This window comes from Fonsecaea monophora (assembly GCF_001642475.1).
Source record: "Fonsecaea monophora strain CBS 269.37 chromosome Unknown Scaff18, whole genome shotgun sequence".
NCBI lineage: Eukaryota > Fungi > Ascomycota > Eurotiomycetes > Chaetothyriales > Herpotrichiellaceae > Fonsecaea > Fonsecaea monophora.
The window spans coordinates 342-21014 of record NW_019173949.1 but is presented as its reverse complement, the minus strand read 5'-3'; the positions used below and the strand labels follow the sequence as shown (position 1 = coordinate 21014).

Genomic DNA, 20673 nt, shown 5'->3' with positions numbered 1-20673 from the left:
ACGGACCCGTCAAAATCCACCTCCCCTTCTGTCCTCGATGGGTCAAAAATGGGGTAACCGAAGAATAAGTTATGAACATGCGTTTTTGACGGGGGTTGTCAACTTCTCTTTCGACCACATACTTTGAGCGAGCAGCAGTTGTGTGTGTTTGGACAGAATTTTCTGCCTTGTCGAGTATGGCATGGATCCAGGTTGAGGGCCCGAAAAATCTTTTCCTTTTTACCTTCCGACGAAAAATACAGTAATGGATATGACACGGCTTGTTGATATGTTTTAGCCTTAATTCTTTCTTGTACGATATCATATGGCAAGAAACAACCGGGGTTTTTTTCACTGTGGTGCTGCTAAAGGCTGAACTTGTGTCGAGCTCGGAGATGGCTGGCGATTTCTACAAGGCTGGCAGTCCCCCGCACATCTTCTGACTAATACCAGCCTCGTCGGAAAATTGATTCACCGAGTGAACGAGATCTTTGCCTCCCCAAGGCTTAATTGATGGCGCCTCTTGTCTTGTCTTTCCAACTTCTGGACTTGATACCTACCATAAACTTCTGCTGCCGTTCCCTTCATTTTCTCCTCAAGAGGCACTTTATCTTAGGTCGAGAGTCTCGATCTCACGCAGCCTAAACGACTTTGCCATAATACCAACCCTTCCACCCAGACAAGGACTACAAAAAGTCCAAAGCTGGTGCAACAGACGCCAACATGGCGGAAACAATGGTGAACGGCCACCGCGAAGTTGAAATGCCAGCACCTCCTGTTGACCCTATTTCAAGACCACAGACACCTCCGCCTCCCCCGTCCGCTGAGACTGAACCTCCTCCTCCTCCGCTAGAGGCGAGGTTTGCGCCGCCTCCTCCGCCTATAGACTCAAGTGTGCCCCCCCCTCCGCCAGAGCCGGTGCCACCTCCTCCTAGCGACGACCCAGACTCTACAACAGCGGTTGTCCGGCCACAGCCTCCGAAGAAGAAAGGATGGGGCGCGACAAAGGCGCCAAAGGCAACGCCGTTGAGCGTGGAGGAACTCCTCAAGAAGAAGAGGGAAGCCGACCTCGCGGCCAGTAAGCCCAAATTCCTCTCCCGGGCGGAGCGTGAAAGAATTGCTTTGGAGAAGCGACAGAAGGAGGTTGAGGCCGCTTCCGCTCAGAAACAGCCAAACGGTCTTGTACGGAACGGTTCCTCTGCGCCGTTGGAACCGCCCAAGCCCGGTCCAGCGCCCACGGGGCCGAAGGCTCTACGCAATGGAGGAGATGTCCCCACAGGCCCTGCTGCCATGCGGTCACGAGAACCCAACAGGGGCGTCGACTTTGCGCCACCTCCGGCACCCAAAGCGATTGCGTTTGGTGGTGAATCGCGGGCACAAAAGCGAGGCGCCGAGGACGACCGGACTGAGAAGCCCGAAACAGAGATTATCCGACAGAGGTACATGGGTGCCGACATGAATGTGTCGACCTTCTCTGCCTTGAAAAAGCGACGGCGGACGACGGAAAAGAAATTCAATTTTGAATGGAACGCCGAAGAGGACACCACACCGGATTACAATCCCATCTACAACAATCGCGCCGACGTCACCTTCTTTGGGAGAGGTCGCCTGGGTGGATTTGATGAACAGGCGGCCGATGCAGCGGCACGAAAGTATGCAGAGGCGTTGCAGTCGAGAGACACGGTCGCCGGAGCTGCCCGCGCCCAGGAGATTCTCGAGATGGAGCGCAAGAGGAAGGAAGAGTCCGGCCGGATGGCCATTGACAAACACTGGAGTGAGAAGAAACTGGAGCATATGCGCGAACGCGACTGGCGTATTTTCAAGGAGGATTTCAACATCAGCACAAAAGGTGGCGGCATCCCTAACCCTATGCGTAGTTGGAAAGAATCTGGACTTCCAAGAAAGCTGTTGGAAATCATCGACCAAGTGGGATACGTTGATCCCTCACCTATCCAACGGGCCGCCATTCCTATCGCACTTCAAAATCGCGACCTCATCGGCGTGGCAGTCACAGGTTCCGGAAAAACTGCAGCCTTCCTCCTTCCTTTGCTCGTGTACATCGCCGAGCTTCCGCGGCTAGACGAAGACGACATGCGCCGCAACAACGGACCCTACGCCATCATCCTTGCTCCCACCCGTGAACTGGCACAGCAGATCGAGATTGAAGCCAAAAAGTTTGCGACGCCGCTGGGATTCACGGTCGTGTCAATAGTTGGAGGTCACAGTATCGAGGAACAAGCTTACAATCTACGCAACGGCGCCGAAATCATCATCGCGACACCGGGTCGTCTGGTAGATTGTATAGATCGCCGCATCATCGTGCTGGAGCAATGCTGCTACGTGATCATGGACGAAGCAGACCGCATGATCGACCTGGGATTCGAAGAGCCTGTGAACAAGATCCTCGATGCTTTACCTGTGACTAATGAGAAACCTGACACTGAAGACGCAGAAGATGGAAAAGCCATGTCCCGCCATCTGGGTGGAAAAGACCGGTATCGCCAGACCATGATGTACACGGCCACCATGCCTGCCGCAGTCGAGCGAATCGCACGAAAATATCTGAGAAGACCGGCGATCGTGACGATCGGCAACGTGGGCGAGGCTGTCGACACTGTTGAACAGCGGGTAGAGTTCGTGGCTGGCGAAGACAAGCGCAAGAAGCGACTGAACGAGATCCTCTCTAGTGGAGAGTTCCGTCCACCGATCATCGTCTTTGTCAACATCAAGAGGAATTGTGATGCCGTTGCCCGGGACATCAAGTCGATGGGATTCAGCAGCGTCACACTGCACGGGTCCAAGACGCAGGAACAGCGCGAGGCGGCTCTGCAATCAGTGCGGGACGGCAAGACCGATGTCCTGGTCGCGACCGACTTGGCCGGTCGTGGTATCGACGTCCCCGACGTGAGCTTGGTGGTCAACTTCAACATGGCGACCAACATCGAATCGTACACCCACCGTATCGGGCGTACGGGCCGAGCTGGCAAGTCGGGCGTGGCCATCACGTTCCTGGGTAACGAAGACAACGACGTGTTGTACGATCTAAAGCAGATGTTGATGAAGAGCTCGATCAGCAGGGTGCCGGAGGAGCTGAGGAAGCACGAAGCGGCACAGCAGAAGAGAGGCGCCGGGCTGGCGGGCGGCGATAAGATGAAGGGCGGCAAAGGGGCGAGTGATGAGAGCGGTGGCTTTGGAGGGAAGGGTGGTGGTGGCGGCGGCGGCGGTGGTGGGTGGTAGTAGGAGTAGTTGATACTGATCAAGACACTATGATTGATTGATCGTGTATCATTGATTCATTCACTCTTGGAGACCTCCCTAGAGACCTTCTCTCTTGAGACCTCCCCCAGTGCGAACCTTACCAACATTACTTGCTTACCCACAGCGCTTACGGGCTGGCGAGATGAGATGGTGGGTAAAATCGGAGGAGTGAGTGACAATGATTAAAATGCTATGATTATCTAGTAGACAGGCCGGGACGGGACAGCGGAACGCAAGTCCTGCGAGCTTTACAATATGAAGAACCCACCTGGGTTGCCCCCCCCCTGAAATTCAGAGCCTTGTCCCACCTACATCTATACCTACTTACCTACCTACCTACCTACTTGCTTACTTGCTTACTTACTTACATAGACGAGGTCATCAAACTGAAACTACCAAGGAAGGAAAGGCAGAGATATGACATGACATGAAAAGAGACAAGAGAAAGATAGTTGAGATGGAAAGGATTTAGCCGTCTGGAACAGTCAGTCAGTCCACCACGAGGGAGTTTCTTTCCATGTATGCATGTATGTACATGACAACTCCATGCATCCATCACATGCTTGGATGCTGGTCGGTAGTCAAAAGTCCAAAAGTCCAAAGCCCCGAAAATGCAAGTTCGATATCCAACAAACTCCCTGCTTGAAGCCAAAGTAATAAAAAAAAACCCCCCTCCTCCTTATAACAAAGTCGTCATCGCATCAACACCAAATATATACAACATCAGGCAGGCGTCGGTTGACCCGGGTCAAAGAACCAAAAGCCTACAGTATCAGATCAGATCAGATCAGATCGGACTCCTCCTCAAAGCACCCACGCGCTTGATGGGTGTGTGCATCATGGCTTCCTGCATCTCGGGCGGAATGGCCGCCCTGGGGATCACGTCCTCCCACTCGGCCGAGTCGATGCCGCGTTTATCTTCCAGCGGTGCTTGCTGTCGTTGCTGCTGCTGCTTCTGAGGAGTCATCTTGCCAGAGACCGATAGAGATGGGTTGAAGTTCTCTTTCTCGGCGGCTGTGTGCGCAAGTTGATGTTGGGTCAGAGCCTGAGGCTGAAATTTCTCGAGGCGCTGCTTCGGAACTGGAAGAGCTTTCTTTTGTAGTGGGTTGGTTCGTTTAGGAGCCAGAGGAGAGCGCTTGGGCGCCACTGGAGTGGTAGCCGAGGTCAGGGTCGAGGTTGAGGTCGAAGGGACTGTTGTCGGTTTGGAGGCGACAGTCGATGCAACAGACTGAGGCTCAGGCTCAGGTGCAGAAGCATTCGTGACAGCCACCTTCGTCCCTGATCTCGCCTTGTCCTGTACACGCAGCCACTCTTCAAAGCCATGGATGGCACTGATAAAAGCTCCTTCGCCCAGGCTTCTACTCTCAGCCTCCTTTCCCAGTGCATGTTGCACTTTCCTACCCTTTCCACCACTCAACAGTTCCACCGAGCTGCCATAGATTGCATTTGCAGTTACGCTGGTCGATGCAACAATGTCACCGTCGTTCAGAATCGCGACTGTTACCGCGAATTCAATATCAACCCGCCCTTGCTTCGGCGTGATCAGAGCGACCTTGACCCCGAGTTTCTCGTCACTTAGGATGGAGGCTGTCGTGATGCCCACGAGGTTCAGAAGTCGGAGTTCTTCGGAAATTTTGCATGCAAGATCCCAGCCCTGAGAAACAGTTGACAGCATTGTTCTGGACGATACGGACCGTTTGGGCATCATTGCAAAGGCGTGCAATTGGCTTCTGACCAACTGCAAGAAGAAGCGTTTCTCGGTTGGTGGCTCGGACGGTTTGACATCAGAGTCTTCTTCGTCTGTGGGAGCGTAAGTCAAGCTAAGAGGCGCCGTTGGACCGCTAGTTGATGCCGACTTCCTCCCTGATCTGCGCCGCGGTGCATCTGAAGCCTTGGATTGGAAAGCTTGAGGGTAGAAGAAGAGTCGTAGATTATCCTTGTACATCATGGTGAGGGCAGGCCCAAAGTCGGTTGGTTCATCCATCTCTTCTTCCACAGCGATCAATCGCCAGCCGGTTTGTTTCTCGATGGCATTTACCCTCGACCTTAGGTCCAGGACATCGGCGACAGGCCAACCCTTGCTTTCCTCCCTGACTCGGTCTGCCTCTGCAATCTGATCATTCATCTCGGTCTTGAGTTCGGCGGCAGCTAGGAGCGCCTCTTCTTTCTCTCGCATCTGTTCGTGCAAGGAGTCGAGCAAAGCAGATCTTTGAAGATAGTATTCGTCGGCATTCTGCAATTCACGCCGGCAATTGGTTAATGACTCATGATGGATACTGTCCAGTTCTTCCAGACTCTGCTGTAGCGATGCCTTTCGGTTCTCGAGATCAGTTCGTTCTTGATTAAGCCGAGGAAGCACTGAGTCTAGTATCTGTTGCTGTTGTTGTAATAGTTGAAGGTCAGCTTGTATCCCATGGTCGATACCCTCTAGCCCATTCTTGAGGCCTTCTACCAGCTGTGCTCTCCACTGATACCAGCCCTCCTTGCTTTGCAGACGAGCGTTGGCCTTGCCGTTGCGAAATTGGTTGTCCATCACCACCTTCACGTCAGGGCGAGCATCGACGTATTCCCGGAAAAGTGGTGGCTGGTCGGCCAGAGTTTCTGCTTCGATAGAGCGGATTATCTTGCGACCAGCCGATATATACGACTTGAGCTCTCGCGTGGCATGCTGATACAGTTCAAGGAGTGGCAATGTGGTGGCAGCCGCAACGAAGTTATCCGCTGTGTTGCTGGCGTCCACATCTGCCTGGGACCCAGAGGCCGGCATTGACTGTGCCATTGTGTGTCTCCGCTTCGTGGTTGACAGTTCGATGAAATGAATATTGGTCATGTTCAAGAACTGCTGGAGAGAGATCTTGTCCTCTTCACTCCGAGCTGATCCTTCTTCCATCTGAACGGTGGAAATGTCAATGGCTCCAACCACGTTATCAAGTTTGTCCTCGAACGATTCTGGTCTTGCTTCATCGTTGACCTTGACATCTTTGAAGCGTCGAGTAGTGCCTGGGCTCGGTGCTATCGTGTGTTTAGTAGGCGACGCTGGTCCGAGACTTGGAGTTGCATTAGCACTGTCAGCCATCTCCTGGAGAGATTTCTGAAGTCTCGTGCTAAATCTGCCAGTTGTTTCGTCCTTGGTAGGTGGCTTCGGTAAATGAACCTTTTTCACTGGGCTCCCTTCTCTAGAAACCGCTCTCAAACGCTTCGGAGTTGAATCGCCATCGTCATCGTCCATATCGAGTTCTGCAGGCCGCTTTCCTAGAAGACCTTTGGCACCTCCAACTGCAAGGCTCTTTCTGCCTTTGAGTTTGCCAGATTTTGGTTTCTGCGGCGTCATCGACTCAATCATGTCTTTCAGCTGTAAAGTGACATTCTCATCCTGAGGCTCGTCGGCTTCTTGTTCCATGACAAATCTGCCGCTCTCTCGACGCTGCTCTTCTGCTCTTTCGGCCTCTACCTCTCGCGCAACTTCTTGTGGGTCTTCACAGCGCAACGTTGTAGGCTCAATGCTAGCAAGCTTGAACTGAGGCGCTGCGTCTCCAATTGAGGATCGACGGTCCAGTAGTTCGGTCACTCGCGGAGAGCCGATTCCATCTTTGTCAATACCAATCCCACTTGATCGTCGACGCCCTAGGTGAGATTTGGGTGCTTTCAGGACGACACTGGGAGTCTGATTGCCGGGAGAAAAAAGCGCGTTTCGCTTTGCAGAGGCCGGGGATGCCCTGGCTTTGATTTCGGCTTTGAACAGCTTCTTTGGCGAAGCACTTCGGTGCGAGACATTTGCAGACAATGGAGTTTTGTTTGGAGACTCAGCTCGCGTGGGGAGTGGAGTGATCTGCTTTGATGGAGTGCCCTGCTGTTTCCTAGTCTGTGACTTGACCGGTGTGCTATTATGCTGTGTAGTTTGTGGAGTAGCAGCAGTTTTCGTGGCGCTTCGCTGGGGCCGGCCTGACAGTCGTGGCTTCAAAGCAATGCTCGGACTGCCAGTCTCTGAGGCTATAGAGGTTCGATGTTGGTGCGACTTTGGTGGAGACTTCGGTGTGGTTTGGTCAAGTGGTACGTGTTGTGGTGAAGAAATCACGGTGTCTTCAGGAGACTGTCTTGTCGTCTGATTGCCGTGTTTGACAAGGATGCCACCTACCGCTCTGGTCATGTCCATGGCCACGGTCTGCTCTTCCACATCCGTCTGGGGCTCGGTCTGCTCCTCAATAGGGGGCAGGATTCCCCCGGCGGCAGTGGTCATGTCCATGGTCTCATTTTCATCCGACTGAGTCGAGCCGATCGAGTATCGACTAGCTGCTCCACTCAGGACACCTCCAGCCACCTGTGTGAATTCCATGCTGATATCTTCATCGGACACACGGCTGTTCACCGTCTCTTCAATCCCAGCAGAGATGATCCCTCCTTGGATAGCTGTAAAGTCCATGGTCTCATCAAAGACGGATTCGTTCCCAGATGAGCGACGATGGCGCATGCTGCTTCTGCGGCGTGAGAGAGGTGATTTTGAGCCTTTCTTGCTCGGAGACCGACTCGTCACTATACCACCAACAGCTCTTGTGACGTCCATACTCATCTCGCCACTTTGATCCCCACTTTCATCATCCATCTCAGCGTCGTTGTCGTGAGTTATTGGTGGCGGATGAATGTATGTGATCTGGTTTTCCTGCTCGTCCATCTCGTTGCTTTGGATTCCACGAGCCCGACCTTGTGCCCAATTCTGAAAGGCGTTTGTTACAGTACCCGTCACGATCTCCATGAGAGAGTCCTCGCCATGCTCGTCATACTCTATACCGCGGGTTCCAGCCTGTTCGGCAGCTTGCCGCAGGCGTTCTTCCAGACTGGAAGGGGTGCTTGATCCAGAATCCTCAGAAGCTACCGTATGTGAAGTAGCGTCTTCCAGACTCATCGCTGTATCGCCATCGGTGTCTGAGTCATCTGAAGACTCGATACCTTCCTCGTAGTTGACAGGACTGCTATTAGTGGTGACATCTCCCGAGGGACTTGAAGAATACGTCAGCTCTTCGGCATCGAGCGTGGGTTCTGCGAGACCTGAGCTTCTGCGACTGCGTTTACTCTGGCGGCCGCCCCTCTGCTTCGCAGGGGACTCCTTGACAAGTAGCTCTTCAGTCTGCCCGGCAGGAGTCGAAGGCGCATCTGCTGGTTCAGGCGATGGTATCGATTTGACAGGTGATTGTGCAGTCATCGAGGATTGGCGTCTTGTGGAGTTGGAGGCGGAACTCGTGGTTGAGTCCTCAGCAAGTTCCATGACGCTCCACGTATGCAAGGTAGCCTCGGGCGCGAACGACACTCGACGATTTGCCAGCGATTTCCTCCTCGCCGCTCTGCGTTCCAATATGGCCTCCTTCTCTGCCTTGCGCTTCCGCTCCTCTTCCTGCTCGCGCTCTCGAGCTTCTGCACTTCCACCCGCTCCCTCGGCTTTCCTGGGAGATCGTCGCGCCATAGGACTAAAGGGGTCAGCCACATTCTCAGCGCCTGACATTGCGACCGCGCCTGCATTCTGCCCACTCGGACCTGGAGTGGAGAAGTCGATGAGCAGCTCTTCGGCGTTGTTCTTCGTCTGTGCCTTGTCTTTTCCCGTACTCCGCTTGCGCAGTTCGTCAAACGACGGTATAGCTTTAGGAGGCGTCAGAGGTATGGAAGGTTTGAGTATGGATTTAATTTGAAACGGCGTCGTAGGCTGCCAGAAAGTCAACAAGTGCGCTGTATCACCACACTGTAGTTTCGTTGTTACCTTTGTTGCGTTTCCCGTCGACTCCTTCAAGGCTTCAAGTCCGCCTGGACCAAGACTCTTGCCACGCGACTTCTTTTTTGCCGCCCTAGCCTCTGTGTGTCGAGCTTGAAGGGCAGCAATATCCGTTGTCGCATTGTCCCTCGACGAGTGCGTCTTCGCAGACGGTACGTGCGCAATTGATTGTCGTGCTTTGGGCCTGCTAGACCTCTGATCTGTAGTAGAATCGGCCATCTGGCAGCGCCTTATCGCCTCACCGAGGCATTCAATCTGTAGGGTTGTTCTAAGGATACTCTTTGCATTGCCCGCAATGGATGTTTGGTACCAAAAGTCGAGGCCCAATCCGCGTCCCCACCAACAGCCTCACCGTGACGAGCTAAACCCAACCAAGGGTTTATGTAAACACGAGTGGGTGGCGAAAGCACGTGATTTGGAGTTCACCGATTGAGGACTAGCCTCTTCTGATGTCTTGGCAGAATTTTGAATGCGCACCATCAATTGTCCACAGGCAAAAGGTTGCTAGCGTTGTGCCCCGATTGTAAAATTCCAACCACTTGCGCCCACTTCAACTTCCTTCCTGTCAACAACATCCGCAACCATGGCGACCGAGTTGACAGTCCAGGCCGAGCGCGCCTACCAGAAGCAGCCTCACATCTTCCTCAACCACAAATCCAAGGCGGCGAAGAGCAGGAGAGTCGGCAAGGGCGGGCGAAGATGGTACAAGGACGTCGGGTTGGGCTTCAGGACGCCAAAGACTGCGATTGAGGGATCGTACATTGGTCAGTGGTTTCCGGTGCTCAGTTGTTCTTCTTCCACTGGGGAGATTTTGAAGGGATCTTTCCCCCAAGTTACAGCGTCAAACGGGAAAAACTACTTGTTGGGTAAATTTCATCATTCTGACAATCTCTGGCAAAAACAGACAAGAAATGCCCCTTCACCGGCATGGTCTCGATTCGAGGCCGTATCCTCACCGGCACCGTCGTTTCCACCAAGATGCACCGAACCTTGATCCTCCGCCGAGAATACCTTCACTTTGTCCCCAAATACGCCCGATATGAGAAGAGGCACAAGAACTTGGCCGCACACGTTTCCCCGGCTTTCCGTGTCGAAGAAGGTGACCAGGTCACCGTGGGCCAGTGCAGACCTTTGAGCAAGACTGTAAGAACCCGCCTTTTGCTGTTCTCGGAAAGCCCCGAATTTCTTTCAGAGACTCTTTGAAGCGAACATGAGCACCAGACTAACTGTACGGGAATATCTCCAGGTCCGATTCAACGTTCTCCGCGTGTTGCCCCGAACAGGAAAGGCGGTCAAGGCGTTCCAGAAATTCTAAGCAGGAGTACAAGGACGGCTGCGGTTGTGGTAGTGGGTGGTGGTGCAAAGTCAATCCCCCAAAGGAGAGTGAGTCCGAATGTGAGGGCGTGCTTTTTCCGCACAATCGAGCAAGGACACATGGGGTACGACAAGGCCTGTGGATGAAGATTGTGGCACGAGGTCATTTTCGGCGTCTGGAAGCACAGATCAGATCAGATCAGATCAGAGTCAAATGGTCTGTTGCTGGCGCGGGGCCAGGCATGAAAAGCGCCGGTCTTCGAAAATTCAATGAACAACGTCTAACCAAAAAATCCTCAAATCGCATACCTGATTGTGTATTGGTCATGTCTACGGACGTTCTAACGGGTTTCTATATCCAAAACTCTCTTTGGCGTTTTGTCTGTGATGAACTCCGCCTTCGAGGTCCCCCCAGCCCATGTTTTTGTCTCTCTCAAGTCTCGAGATAGGCGAAGCCAACCTCGGCCTTGAGCGGCGGATAGCCCGAACTGTCCACCACGGGCAGGATGCTGATCTTCCTGGCCGTCTCCTTGGTGTCTGCCTCGATCCACCGCTTGACCTCGCTTTCGTCGCTCCAGTCGCTGATCAGCTCGTCCCCCTTGCCGATCTGATGTAGTTGCGTGCCCGTAGACTGGGTGTTTAGGGGCAAGGGCGCGAAGTTCTCAATGGCGCCCGTGATCTTCCCGCTCAGGAGCTCTCTGGCAAGGTAGGGTTCTTGGGCGAACGGTCGGCCGAGACCGACCCCGTCGCAGGCGCCGCACTCGACGGCCCTGACCATGCCCGCCGCGGTCCTCAGGCCGCCCGTGATGTACACCTTGGTCTCCTTGAGGAGCGGGCGGATCATCTCGGCGAACTCGATAAAGTAGGCCTCGCGCGCCTTGGTGCTCTCCTTCTTGTGCTCAAAGGCTCGACTCTCAAACGTGCCGCCGCTCAAGTCGACAAAGTCCACACGCGCCTTTTCGAGCTTCAGGCACAGGTCCCGCGCGTTCTCGGGCGTGGTGCCTTTGTCCTGGAACTCGACCGAGTTGAGCTTCACGCAGATGATGAACGACGGGTCCGGCACGCGGCGTTGGATCTCCTCGATGATCTCGAAGACGATGCGAGACCGGTTGTTCAGGTCGCCGCCATATTCGTCGGTGCGGCGGTTCGTGGTGGGACTCAGGAACTGGGCTAGCAGGTAGCCGTGGGCGCAGTGCACTGTTCAACGAGGGGAGGAGTCTCAGCTTTTGTATGATCTCAGTCTTTCCAAAGTGCCTACCTTGGACGCCATCAAACCCGGCTTTCCAGCAGAGATACGCGGTCTCGCCCCAGCTTTTCACCATTTCTTTGATCTCCGGGATGGTCAAGGGTCGCGGCTTGTTGAACTCGTTCCCCGCCCATTTGATGCTCAGCTGGATATCGCTCGCGCTGACGGGGTTTGGGTTCAGGTACTTGCCGCCTTGCCTGCCCGGGTGGGAGAGTTGGGCAATAAAGAGCGAGCCGTGAGCCTTTGCGGCGTCGGCGACTTCCTTGAACTTTGCGAGGCGGCCATCGTGGTCGTCGACGAGGATGGGGTTGCCGTATGCTTCGACCGCGTCGTAGCGGACCATGATGTTCCCACTGACAATGATGCCGATCTCGGCCTCACCCCATCGTCGGTACAGGTTGAGATACTCGGGACTGGGCACGCCTCGAGCGGACTGTGTTAGGGGTCAATAGACGTAACCCGAAAGGAAGGGTGACATACGATATCCTCGCCTTCTTTGTTCCAATGGCACAGTCTCTCGGTCATGGGTGCCTTGAGGAATCTGTTCTTCGCAGTTCGACCGGAGAAGGCGAAAGTGACGGGCTGGTTGAGGATGGAGACATCTGTCGGGTCGCATTGAATCCTTATGCGCCCTCGATTCGGACTGGTGGTGTTCTTTTCATGCTTGACGTTACCCGTGATGGGTGCGCCGTTGAGGGTAGACGTATCGTATTCCATCTTTCCTGCAACCTATTCTTTTCCCCAGGGCTCTCCTTCGTGGTCCCCTACCTTTTTTTCTTTTTGAGTCTATCCAAAGAAATTTCTCGGTATCTCAAAAGTCCAGAACTCTGGCACCGAGTATTCAGACGTTTTTGCTTTATCTTGCCTCTTTTATCCACAAACGATATATGAAGTATTATCCGACAAACTCCCTCTTACCGAGAAAACGCTTGATGCAGTGACTTGGGGACAGGACCTCCACGGACTTTGAGAGATTTCAAAAAAAAACTCCGCAAAGTACCACCGAGGGGCTAGCTTTTCGAGACAAGGGATTACTTGTCCCGCGGCTGTTCGATCACCCAGGCCACCAGGCCAGGCCTTTTGTGTGTCTTTCCTCTCCGAGGCTCATGCCGAAGTAAGAATCTGCAATGGGCTTGAACGGGTACACACATGGTGGAGTGTGTGGTGTGGTGTGGAGGGTGCCTGTGTGGATGAGACGGTTGAATTGGAGAATTGACGAAGAGGAGGAGGAGAAAGACCCGATACGAATGCGGGGAAGATTAGAGGCTTAGTGGGCGAGCGGGTCTCCGTTCACAAATATTCAAGGAATATATACAACATACACCAAAAAAGTGATCTGATTTGTCACACAGATAAAATAGTTCCTTAGTGAGCCCACCCACTGCCATTATTCCTACATATCTTACTAACCCTCCTACCAGGTGTAGTGGTTTATCACATCTCCTTTACAGGCATCTCGTCGTGTCGTCTCTCTAGTTTGACGATACCGAGATCGTTGGCGCGGAGAAGGTCATGGGTTCGATCCCCATAGGAACTAAATTTTTGGGTTTTCTTGAGTGGCTTCATTTTTTTGCTCGGTTCTACTGCTAGAGTACATTACGGTGGGACCGGGAGAGTGGTTGGCTGGCCGGCTGGCTGGGCTTGTGAAAGAAAGTCTTTTTGGCACCGATTCTCTCACGGATTTCTTACCATTACTACTCGGATGTGTGGCTGTCCAAACTATGCCGTGCTGTGCTGGACGAGGGGAAGAGGCCACCACCTGAAGCTGAGTTTGATTGGGATGGTTGTCGTCAGGGTTTTTGCAGGTGTTGAAGAATCAGGTCGTCGAGTAGATGTAGGGAGGAGGCAATTGAGAGGTTTGAAGTGGACATGAGTGGTAGGTAGATGAGGTGTATTCGCGAGCTACGGGATGGGCCGGCGGACAATGGACGAGGCTGCAAGCCCCTGAGCACCGATACCAATCAGACCATCCAGCTGTCATCCACTACAGGTTGGGGTGGGACTTGATATGTTGAAGTATCATCTTCTCTCTCTTCCAGACGGAACCATCTCTGTGCCTTATCGAGCGACCACCCTCAGAAGCTCCATCCCGACACCCACCACCAAAATACTCCATGCTCTCTCGCCCCCACCCTTCTCACCGTTCCCTACATCATTTTCCAGGGTCATAGGGTCGTCCTCGATAATGTCCAAATCACTGACGTCCGCAACTGCCGTCCATCCAGCTCCGACAAGTTCCACCTGGACGGCTTCAAAAAGCTTATCTCGCCCGGCGGAGGGAATGACACGTTTATTGTCTCCGCCCGAGTTGACATGGACATCCCAGACGTTGACGCGCTGGTCGTTCCCCACGGTAACCACAACAATCGAATATCCCGTCCGTGTGCGTCTGAGGTTCGTGGCTTTCAACGCCGTGAGGGCTGCGGCGTGGGCGGCAGGAATGAGTAGCGTGCGGAAGTGGTAGGAGGGTGGTTGTCTTTCGGTGTTGGTCTCTGATGCGGGCGCGATCGTAGATGAAGGTAAAGCGGTAAGCAGTGTCAGGCCTAGTGCGTTGTCGTCGCCGCCGGTCGCGACGAGGTAGGTCATGGGATTGAGGCGTACCATGTCCATGGCAAGGACGCTGCTTTGATGCACCTTGTGGACTTCCATCGGCGATTCAAGCGCTGTATCGGGCGAAACAGTCGACCGATTAGACGGGAAGCGGGTGTTCATAAGGCTGAGGTTTAGGATGCCGTTGGTGCCCGCGGACAATGCTCCCATTCGAAGCTCGTCAGATCCAAAGGTCGAAGCTGGGATGAAGCTTGGTGAAAGGAAGAAAGCCTGCATCACACAGAAGGAACCGTAGCTGATTTCTCGCAGCATCTCAAACATCTCTTTACTCCTGCTGGATCCAGGTGTATAGCGTACCACCTTTGCCTTTCCGTTCGAGTACGCCATCACGATCGTGTATTCCTCTCTTGCGTTCTCGTCTCCGGAGTTGCTACGCTGCAAATCAAAGCTCATGATCCGCGCATCCGAGTCTTCTTCCTGAGTCGGCATCATGTCCCATAGTACCACTCCGGTTTCAATGCCAGGTACGTCAAAGGTGAGTCTCCACACATAGAATTCTTCGCATCCAGCACTGCTAAAGAGGTATCCGCCCGACGGTGAGAATTGGAGATGTTGAATGCCGGTATTGTGTCGTTTCAGGGTTGACACGGCCCGAAACGCAGAGGTGTCTGGTACGGGTTCCCCGGCTGGTTGAGGTCGGTATGTAGCTTTCGCGGTACGAGGTATAGCAAAGAGCTGAATGTTGGTGTCTTCAGCTCCTGTGGCTATGAGAACCTGAGCGCGGTGTTCCTTCTGAAGGCGATCGTACGACACAGGACTGCGAGCCACGGCCTTGATCTCACGCCCTTGCCCTCCCTTTTGGATCAATTCGTGGTTGGATCCCCGGGATGAGTACCAGTTCAATGTGCGGGCTTTAGTCCAGACAAATGATTTCCCGCCTCCATCACGAAACTCGGAACAGTCTCGAAACGCCCAGCTGCGATGGGGCCCGCCGCACTCGACAGATAACACTTCAGATTGCTGTGTTTCATTCCAAACAACAAACGACGTCGAGCGGAAGCCATAGAGAATCAAATTTCGCTCTGTCACATGTGATGATTCTTTGCCCGACGTAAACAAAGCCCCCTCAATGTTGGGCCCGAATGGGAGTGCAGATCTGTGAACAGCTGTCACAGTGGCTTCTTGCGTGTCTGTGGACTGTGGCCAATTGACTCGATGGATTGCGTAGATCCCGTCACGTCCTGTCGTCAGAACATGGATTGTCTCCTTGGAAGGTTGCGCATCTTCTTGCAGAATGGTAACGGAAGCGACGCTATCCGTGCCATGGGCATGGCGAAGGCACGATGGCTCCCCAGATTTTTTTGACCCAGATGTTACCTGGCGATAGATTGCAAGAGCTCCAGCACGGGAACCAAGAACCAAGACCTGGCTAGAGCTGTCGTAACAACAGGAGGTGATGGTGAAAGTTTCTGGTGTTTCTAAAGATGTTTGGCTCACCTGGACTGAACCGTCTGTCATGCTCACCCAGAGGATGACTGACTTCCGATTCGCCAACGAGGCAACAACACAAATTGTAGACGATGGCAATTCTGCGGAATGTGGAGAGGCAAGCCGCATCCAAGAGATTGCACATTCGAGGTCGCATTCGACGGGGACTAAAGAGTCGTTGTGGGTGAGCAATGCCGACAGTCCACCTCTCTGATACGCAACGAGAACGAGCTGTAGGCGTTCAGCCGAGCAGAGCACAAGGCCGCCACTTCCAGGATTCGGTATCAAGCTGGTCCAATTCAACTTATCATGGCTAGCAGTCAATCGGAACAAGTCGCCTCGATCCGTAGCAGCCAAGCATGCACCCGAGTCCAAGAACAAGTAATGCTTCAGGGACATCGAGGACACAGTAATGTCCTTAAAAGGTGTCGAGAGGGTGGTAGACGAAGCTATGCTCCCGCGCGAGACATCAAATCTTCTGGAGATAATCTGCCCATCAGCACCGCCAGTCTGGACGAGCAAACCTTGACCATCATTAACGTAGGTCATGGACCATGCATTCTTCCCCGAATGGTGTCGATCACTTGACTCTGCCCTCAGACGCGCCGTTAGGGGTATCTCTGGTGGAGTCCCTGCATGCAGCTCGACGGTCCACAATTGACAGGCACCGTCTTCACCTCGGGATAGAAGACAGACGCCGTTTCTGTTCGACTCGTTCCGCACAAATTCAACATCCCAGATGCGCGAGAGATGACCCCATTCGGATGCAAGATGGGTGTCGCCTCCTTGACCGACAAGTCCGAAGCCTGTCTCGGCTGATTCTAGACTGTGATTGGAGTCGCGGGGTGTCAAGTCACAGTCACTAATGTCCCAAATTCTTACCGTTCGGTCATCAGAACAGCTCGCCAACAAGCGGCAGCGAGTTGCGCCCAGGTCGAAGCCGTCAGAAATAGACACACCGAAAACGGAACCTCTGTGACCATTGAAAATGTGTCTTAGTGATGTGGACCACTGGCCCAGGCTTTCTTCCCTCGAGCAAGTCCAGACTAGAATCTCCCCAAAGACGGTCCCAGAAGCCACAATAATTTGGCCAGGGTTGGTGACAGCAAGGGAGCCGGAGTACAGGAATGACTTTGGGCCATTCACTGTGGCATATTTCTCACATTTCAGAGTGCTCTCTGCATGTCGGCGAAAGGACAGCTCTAGAAGCTGATTGTGTGCAGTGAGCAGGAAAATGCTGGATTGGTGGAAAGCAGCATCTAGAATCCAATCTCCGCAGTTTAATGGTCTCGAGAAAGTGATCTCTAGCACCAAGGCTGACGGGGCAGCTCCTGGTTTCCCTAACGTCAACACAGCGGTGCGGCAAAATGCCCCTCCCCAGAGCACGATCTGATGACCCTGACTCAACACTTGCCCTGCATCGCGCGACTCGATCTGTATCCCACAGATGGGTTGGATCTCGAATATTCGCGCAGATGAAATAATGACTCCGCTCTCATTGTAGATGTGAAGAAAGGGACCCTGCCCTGCAAAGAGCAACAACTCTCCGTCAACCAGGACCGACCTCAGAGCAGTGACTGGCAGACATGCAGCTTGTGGCTATGATAGTCAGCGATAGGGACTGTGGGAGGCCATCAAACTGACCTCTAGAGTACATGTTGTCATTGAAGTGCAAGGGACCAACCGATTCGCGGCGTTAGTGGTGTAGCCTTGAGATATAGAGCGAAGAACGAGCGAAAAAAGACCGTGATGAGCGGAAAAACCTTCCTACTACCAACTTCCTGCCGCTATTAGCCGCTTGTCACTTATCGCTTCACCTGCCCTCGGCTCACATGCTTCTTTGGGATAGCGATATGGGGCTTATATACCCCCGGTGCCCCGCAATATAGACTCAATTGGAGCCAGGGCAGGTTCTCCAGTCATAATATCGTTTCCCACGCGGTTACAAGTCACTTCCTCCGGCATAGGCAGCATAAGCCTAGAATAATAACAAAGCTTGCAAATGGTGGGCCAGCGGGAATTGCCAAAGAAGGCTCACGCGTGCGGCCAATGTCGCGCACGGAAGGTCAAATGTATGCTTGCCCCCAGCTGTTTGATCGTGTCAATACCTGATCCTGAGGCTTACATGATTTAAAACTCCCAGGCGACGGAGGAACCCCATGTGCCAAATGTCAGGTACTCTACCCCGATTCACTGCCAAATAGGGATTCTTCTCAAAAGTCAATGCAGATTTCTCGAGCAGAATGTGTCTATCCCGAATCTCGACGAGGGCGACGAAGGCATGGCAGCGGCCTCGAAACCTTGCTGGAGGGTCGCATAGCTCGGATGGAGGCCATGATCGAGAACCAGAACCAGATCAGGGCCTCCCCATCGGTGTCTGACACAGCTCATCCTGGCAGTATCAGCAGCCAAAGCACCCTGGTGGCGCAAACCCTCGGACCACAACTTGGAAGCGCCAGGAACACAACAATATCCACCTGGAACGAAACCCAGCATATCAGGTCGATCGACATGGAGACATCATTGATCGACAATCCTACACTGACGTCTTTCGTTCCAGAAAAAGTTGTGCCAACATATCAGAATCCGCCCACTTCAACGAACCCAAGTTTGGCGGACACGGTGCAACAGTCCGCGCAACCCTTTTCAAACAGGCATATTGAGGCCAAGGAAGACTCTGACGCTACAAACATGGACAAGGAGGCCACTATTCTTGCTCCACAGGTGGTAAGTATACACACCCCTTGGGACAATTTCCGTGCAGGCTAACGGCTCTCGAGGTGAACTGGGAACATCATGGTAATGTACCGGTCACATCCAACCCTCAAAGCCTCTATCTGATTGTCTTTTGGCACAGGTCCGGGGTCCTGGCTATCGGTCTGCTCAAGGCCCGGTCTAGACTGGGTTGCACAAAGAACTGGCGTTGCAGATTTTGAAAACAGCGCCAGAGAGCTTATAACCACGTGGACGCGGCGTTTGACGTTGGATCGGAGCAAAATCGCAGCTACCCAACACCGCGAACCTGATCCCGAGACTGCCTGGAAATATTGTAATGGCAAGTGATGTCGTCGTCTATATATATCTCTCTTATACAAAGGCTGACAAGATACTGGAAAAGCATACTTTGAGGAATCGTTCGACGCAACTCTCGGCATTGTGTATAGACCCGAGTTTGAAAGCGCCCTTCGAGCCCACTTACGCGGAGATCTGGTGTCGGGCGATGACGCCTCGTGGTTCGCCTTGCGCAAAACCGTGTATGCCTCAGGGTGTCGAATCTACCTCTCCAAACACACGTCGATGAGTTTCACAGAGATCCAAGCTGAAGCATGGAGCTACTTTCAGAGTGCCATGTCCGTCCTCATCGAGTTACTTTTCACCCCCACAGGTTTGCTCGCTGTTCGCGCCCTGATCGCAATGGTACAAAGGTCCGCACTTCTTCGCTGTTGAATATCATCTCACCATATCTGGCAGGCTTTTTTCTCAGAGGGTCTCGGCAATCCCGCCCTCGAGTACATGTTCTGTGCCGGTGCGGCGCGAGTGGCTCAGGCAAAGGGATTACATCGGCGACCGGCCAAAGCGTGGAACTTGGCTGCCCATGATGAACTACACTATAGTTGGCTGTTCTGGGCTATATATTGCTGCGAGAAGCATATTGCTCACCGCTCTGGACGACCGTCTGTAAGTCATGGCTACCGACCACCGATTTGTTGTCGAGTACTAACTGGTGTCTTGTCCAGGCCATCGACGACGACGAGATCAGCTGTCAGATCCCGACCGAGGCATGCCCCGGAAGCACTCTTGACGTGCAGGCATTCACATATCTTATTCGACACGCCCAGATATCCTCTCAGATCTCCAAACGACTCATGTCGGTCAAGGCTTTTCAACAGCCGCCGAGCACTCTACTTGAAACCGTAGCAGAACTGGATCACCAGCTGCACGAATGGAGAGATTCTCTCCCGCCGGGACTGAGACCGGACGACCGCCTCCGGTCCTTTCAGGTCCCCCACGACGCCAGGTATCTCCCTACGGTCCTTATGCATTGCGCTTACTACGGGAGCTTGATGGCCATACACACCATCTTTGCCTACCCGTGGGTGTACAGCACCATCTTCGGGAACGGTCGGGGTGTCGTCACCCAAGACCAACTGATCTTCAGCTCGAACACGGTTGCAGAAGCCGCGAGGAATATCATCATCATCGCGAGAAGCCTGGAGATCAACGGTGCCTCGATACAATGGTGCGTGTGACCGAGCAGAACGACAAAATCGTCAGTCTAACAGACACAGGCCAACCTTCTACTATCCCATGATCGGGCTGATCAATCTCTTCATCCACATCCTCAAGTTCCCGTCTCTGTCCTCGGCGCGGTCTGACGTGGCCCTCCTCGACGTGGCGGCCGGCTACTTTGGACACATGGAGTTTGTGACGTCTTCGGAGCTCAACTTTCCATTCGCTCGAGACGTCGCCACCGTCGCTCGGCAGACTGTCACCAAGGCGTTGAAGACCGACGTCCCCGCGAGCACGGGCGCCGATGACGGCTTCAGTCTCGCCAACGACGTGGACATTCCGTTTGGGGTAAGTCGATGGCCTGTGTCCACACGCGCAACTTTTTTTTTTGGCGTTTAGCTCTACTGACAATTCCCCCCAAAAAGGACATCTTCTGCGCGAGTCAGGACTTCAACCTCGACGACTGGAGCGTGTTCTCGTCCGTCTTCTCTGACGAGGCACTGATGAATCGCGAGATCGCTTTCTGATGGAGCGGGAGGGGAGGGGGCTAGCGAACAAGGACGAAAGGTTATGTTGACATGTCGAATCAGGATTTGAAGCCTCTGACACCAAAGGATTGTCTACCCTGAATCCACCATCCCCGAGCTCCCCCCACATTTCTTCAGAATGAGGGATGCTTCGGCCTTCGGCGACTTGGCAGCCTCTTTTTGCCGTCCTCGCTCTTCAGCTCCTGAAGACTGGAATAGACACTGGCCGGGGTAAACTGGTTACCCATCTGGGGTCTCCCTTGCTGGATGCTAGATGCATAACCTGGTAACAAATCAGTCGTCGGCCCTTCGGAACTGCAACT

The 20673-nt window shown here is 53.5% G+C and overlaps 6 protein-coding genes across 6 annotated transcripts; 3 read left to right on the top strand and 3 right to left on the bottom strand.

The window, feature by feature from the left end:
* Positions 1-702: 702 nt before the first annotated feature.
* On the top strand, positions 703-3216 carry AYO21_03544 (pre-mRNA-splicing ATP-dependent RNA helicase prp28; the record flags this gene model as incomplete). The annotated part of the gene is made up of 1 exon (XM_022653518.1): positions 703-3216. One exon carries the CDS (start codon positions 703-705, stop codon positions 3214-3216), a length of 2514 nt encoding a protein of 837 aa, XP_022514042.1.
* An 808-nt stretch (positions 3217-4024) lies between these two features.
* Positions 4025-9214, bottom strand: AYO21_03543 (hypothetical protein; the record flags this gene model as incomplete). The annotated part of the gene is made up of 2 exons (XM_022653517.1): positions 4025-8929; positions 8984-9214. The coding sequence occupies 2 exons, from the start codon at positions 9212-9214 to the stop codon at positions 4025-4027; spliced, it is 5136 nt and encodes a 1711-aa protein (XP_022514041.1).
* A 364-nt stretch (positions 9215-9578) lies between these two features.
* Positions 9579-10310, top strand: AYO21_03542 (40S ribosomal protein S11; the record flags this gene model as incomplete). The annotated part of the gene is made up of 3 exons (XM_022653516.1): positions 9579-9759; positions 9900-10138; positions 10188-10310. The coding sequence occupies 3 exons, from the start codon at positions 9579-9581 to the stop codon at positions 10308-10310; spliced, it is 543 nt and encodes a 180-aa protein (XP_022514040.1).
* A 432-nt stretch (positions 10311-10742) lies between these two features.
* On the bottom strand, positions 10743-12272 carry AYO21_03541 (hypothetical protein; the record flags this gene model as incomplete). Its single annotated transcript, XM_022653515.1, has 3 exons — positions 10743-11506; positions 11568-11988; positions 12036-12272. The coding sequence occupies 3 exons, from the start codon at positions 12270-12272 to the stop codon at positions 10743-10745; spliced, it is 1422 nt and encodes a 473-aa protein (XP_022514039.1).
* Positions 12273-13613: 1341 nt separating this feature from the next.
* AYO21_03540 (hypothetical protein) lies at positions 13614-17250 on the bottom strand (the record flags this gene model as incomplete). The annotated part of the gene is made up of 2 exons (XM_022653514.1): positions 13614-17170; positions 17238-17250. The coding sequence occupies 2 exons, from the start codon at positions 17248-17250 to the stop codon at positions 13614-13616; spliced, it is 3570 nt and encodes a 1189-aa protein (XP_022514038.1).
* Positions 17251-17918: 668 nt separating this feature from the next.
* AYO21_03539 (hypothetical protein) lies at positions 17919-20350 on the top strand (the record flags this gene model as incomplete). Its single annotated transcript, XM_022653513.1, has 8 exons — positions 17919-18320; positions 18374-18470; positions 18523-18642; positions 18700-19010; positions 19065-19271; positions 19331-19833; positions 19883-20171; positions 20249-20350. The coding sequence occupies 8 exons, from the start codon at positions 17919-17921 to the stop codon at positions 20348-20350; spliced, it is 2031 nt and encodes a 676-aa protein (XP_022514037.1).
* Between the last annotated feature and the right edge of the window lie 323 nt (positions 20351-20673).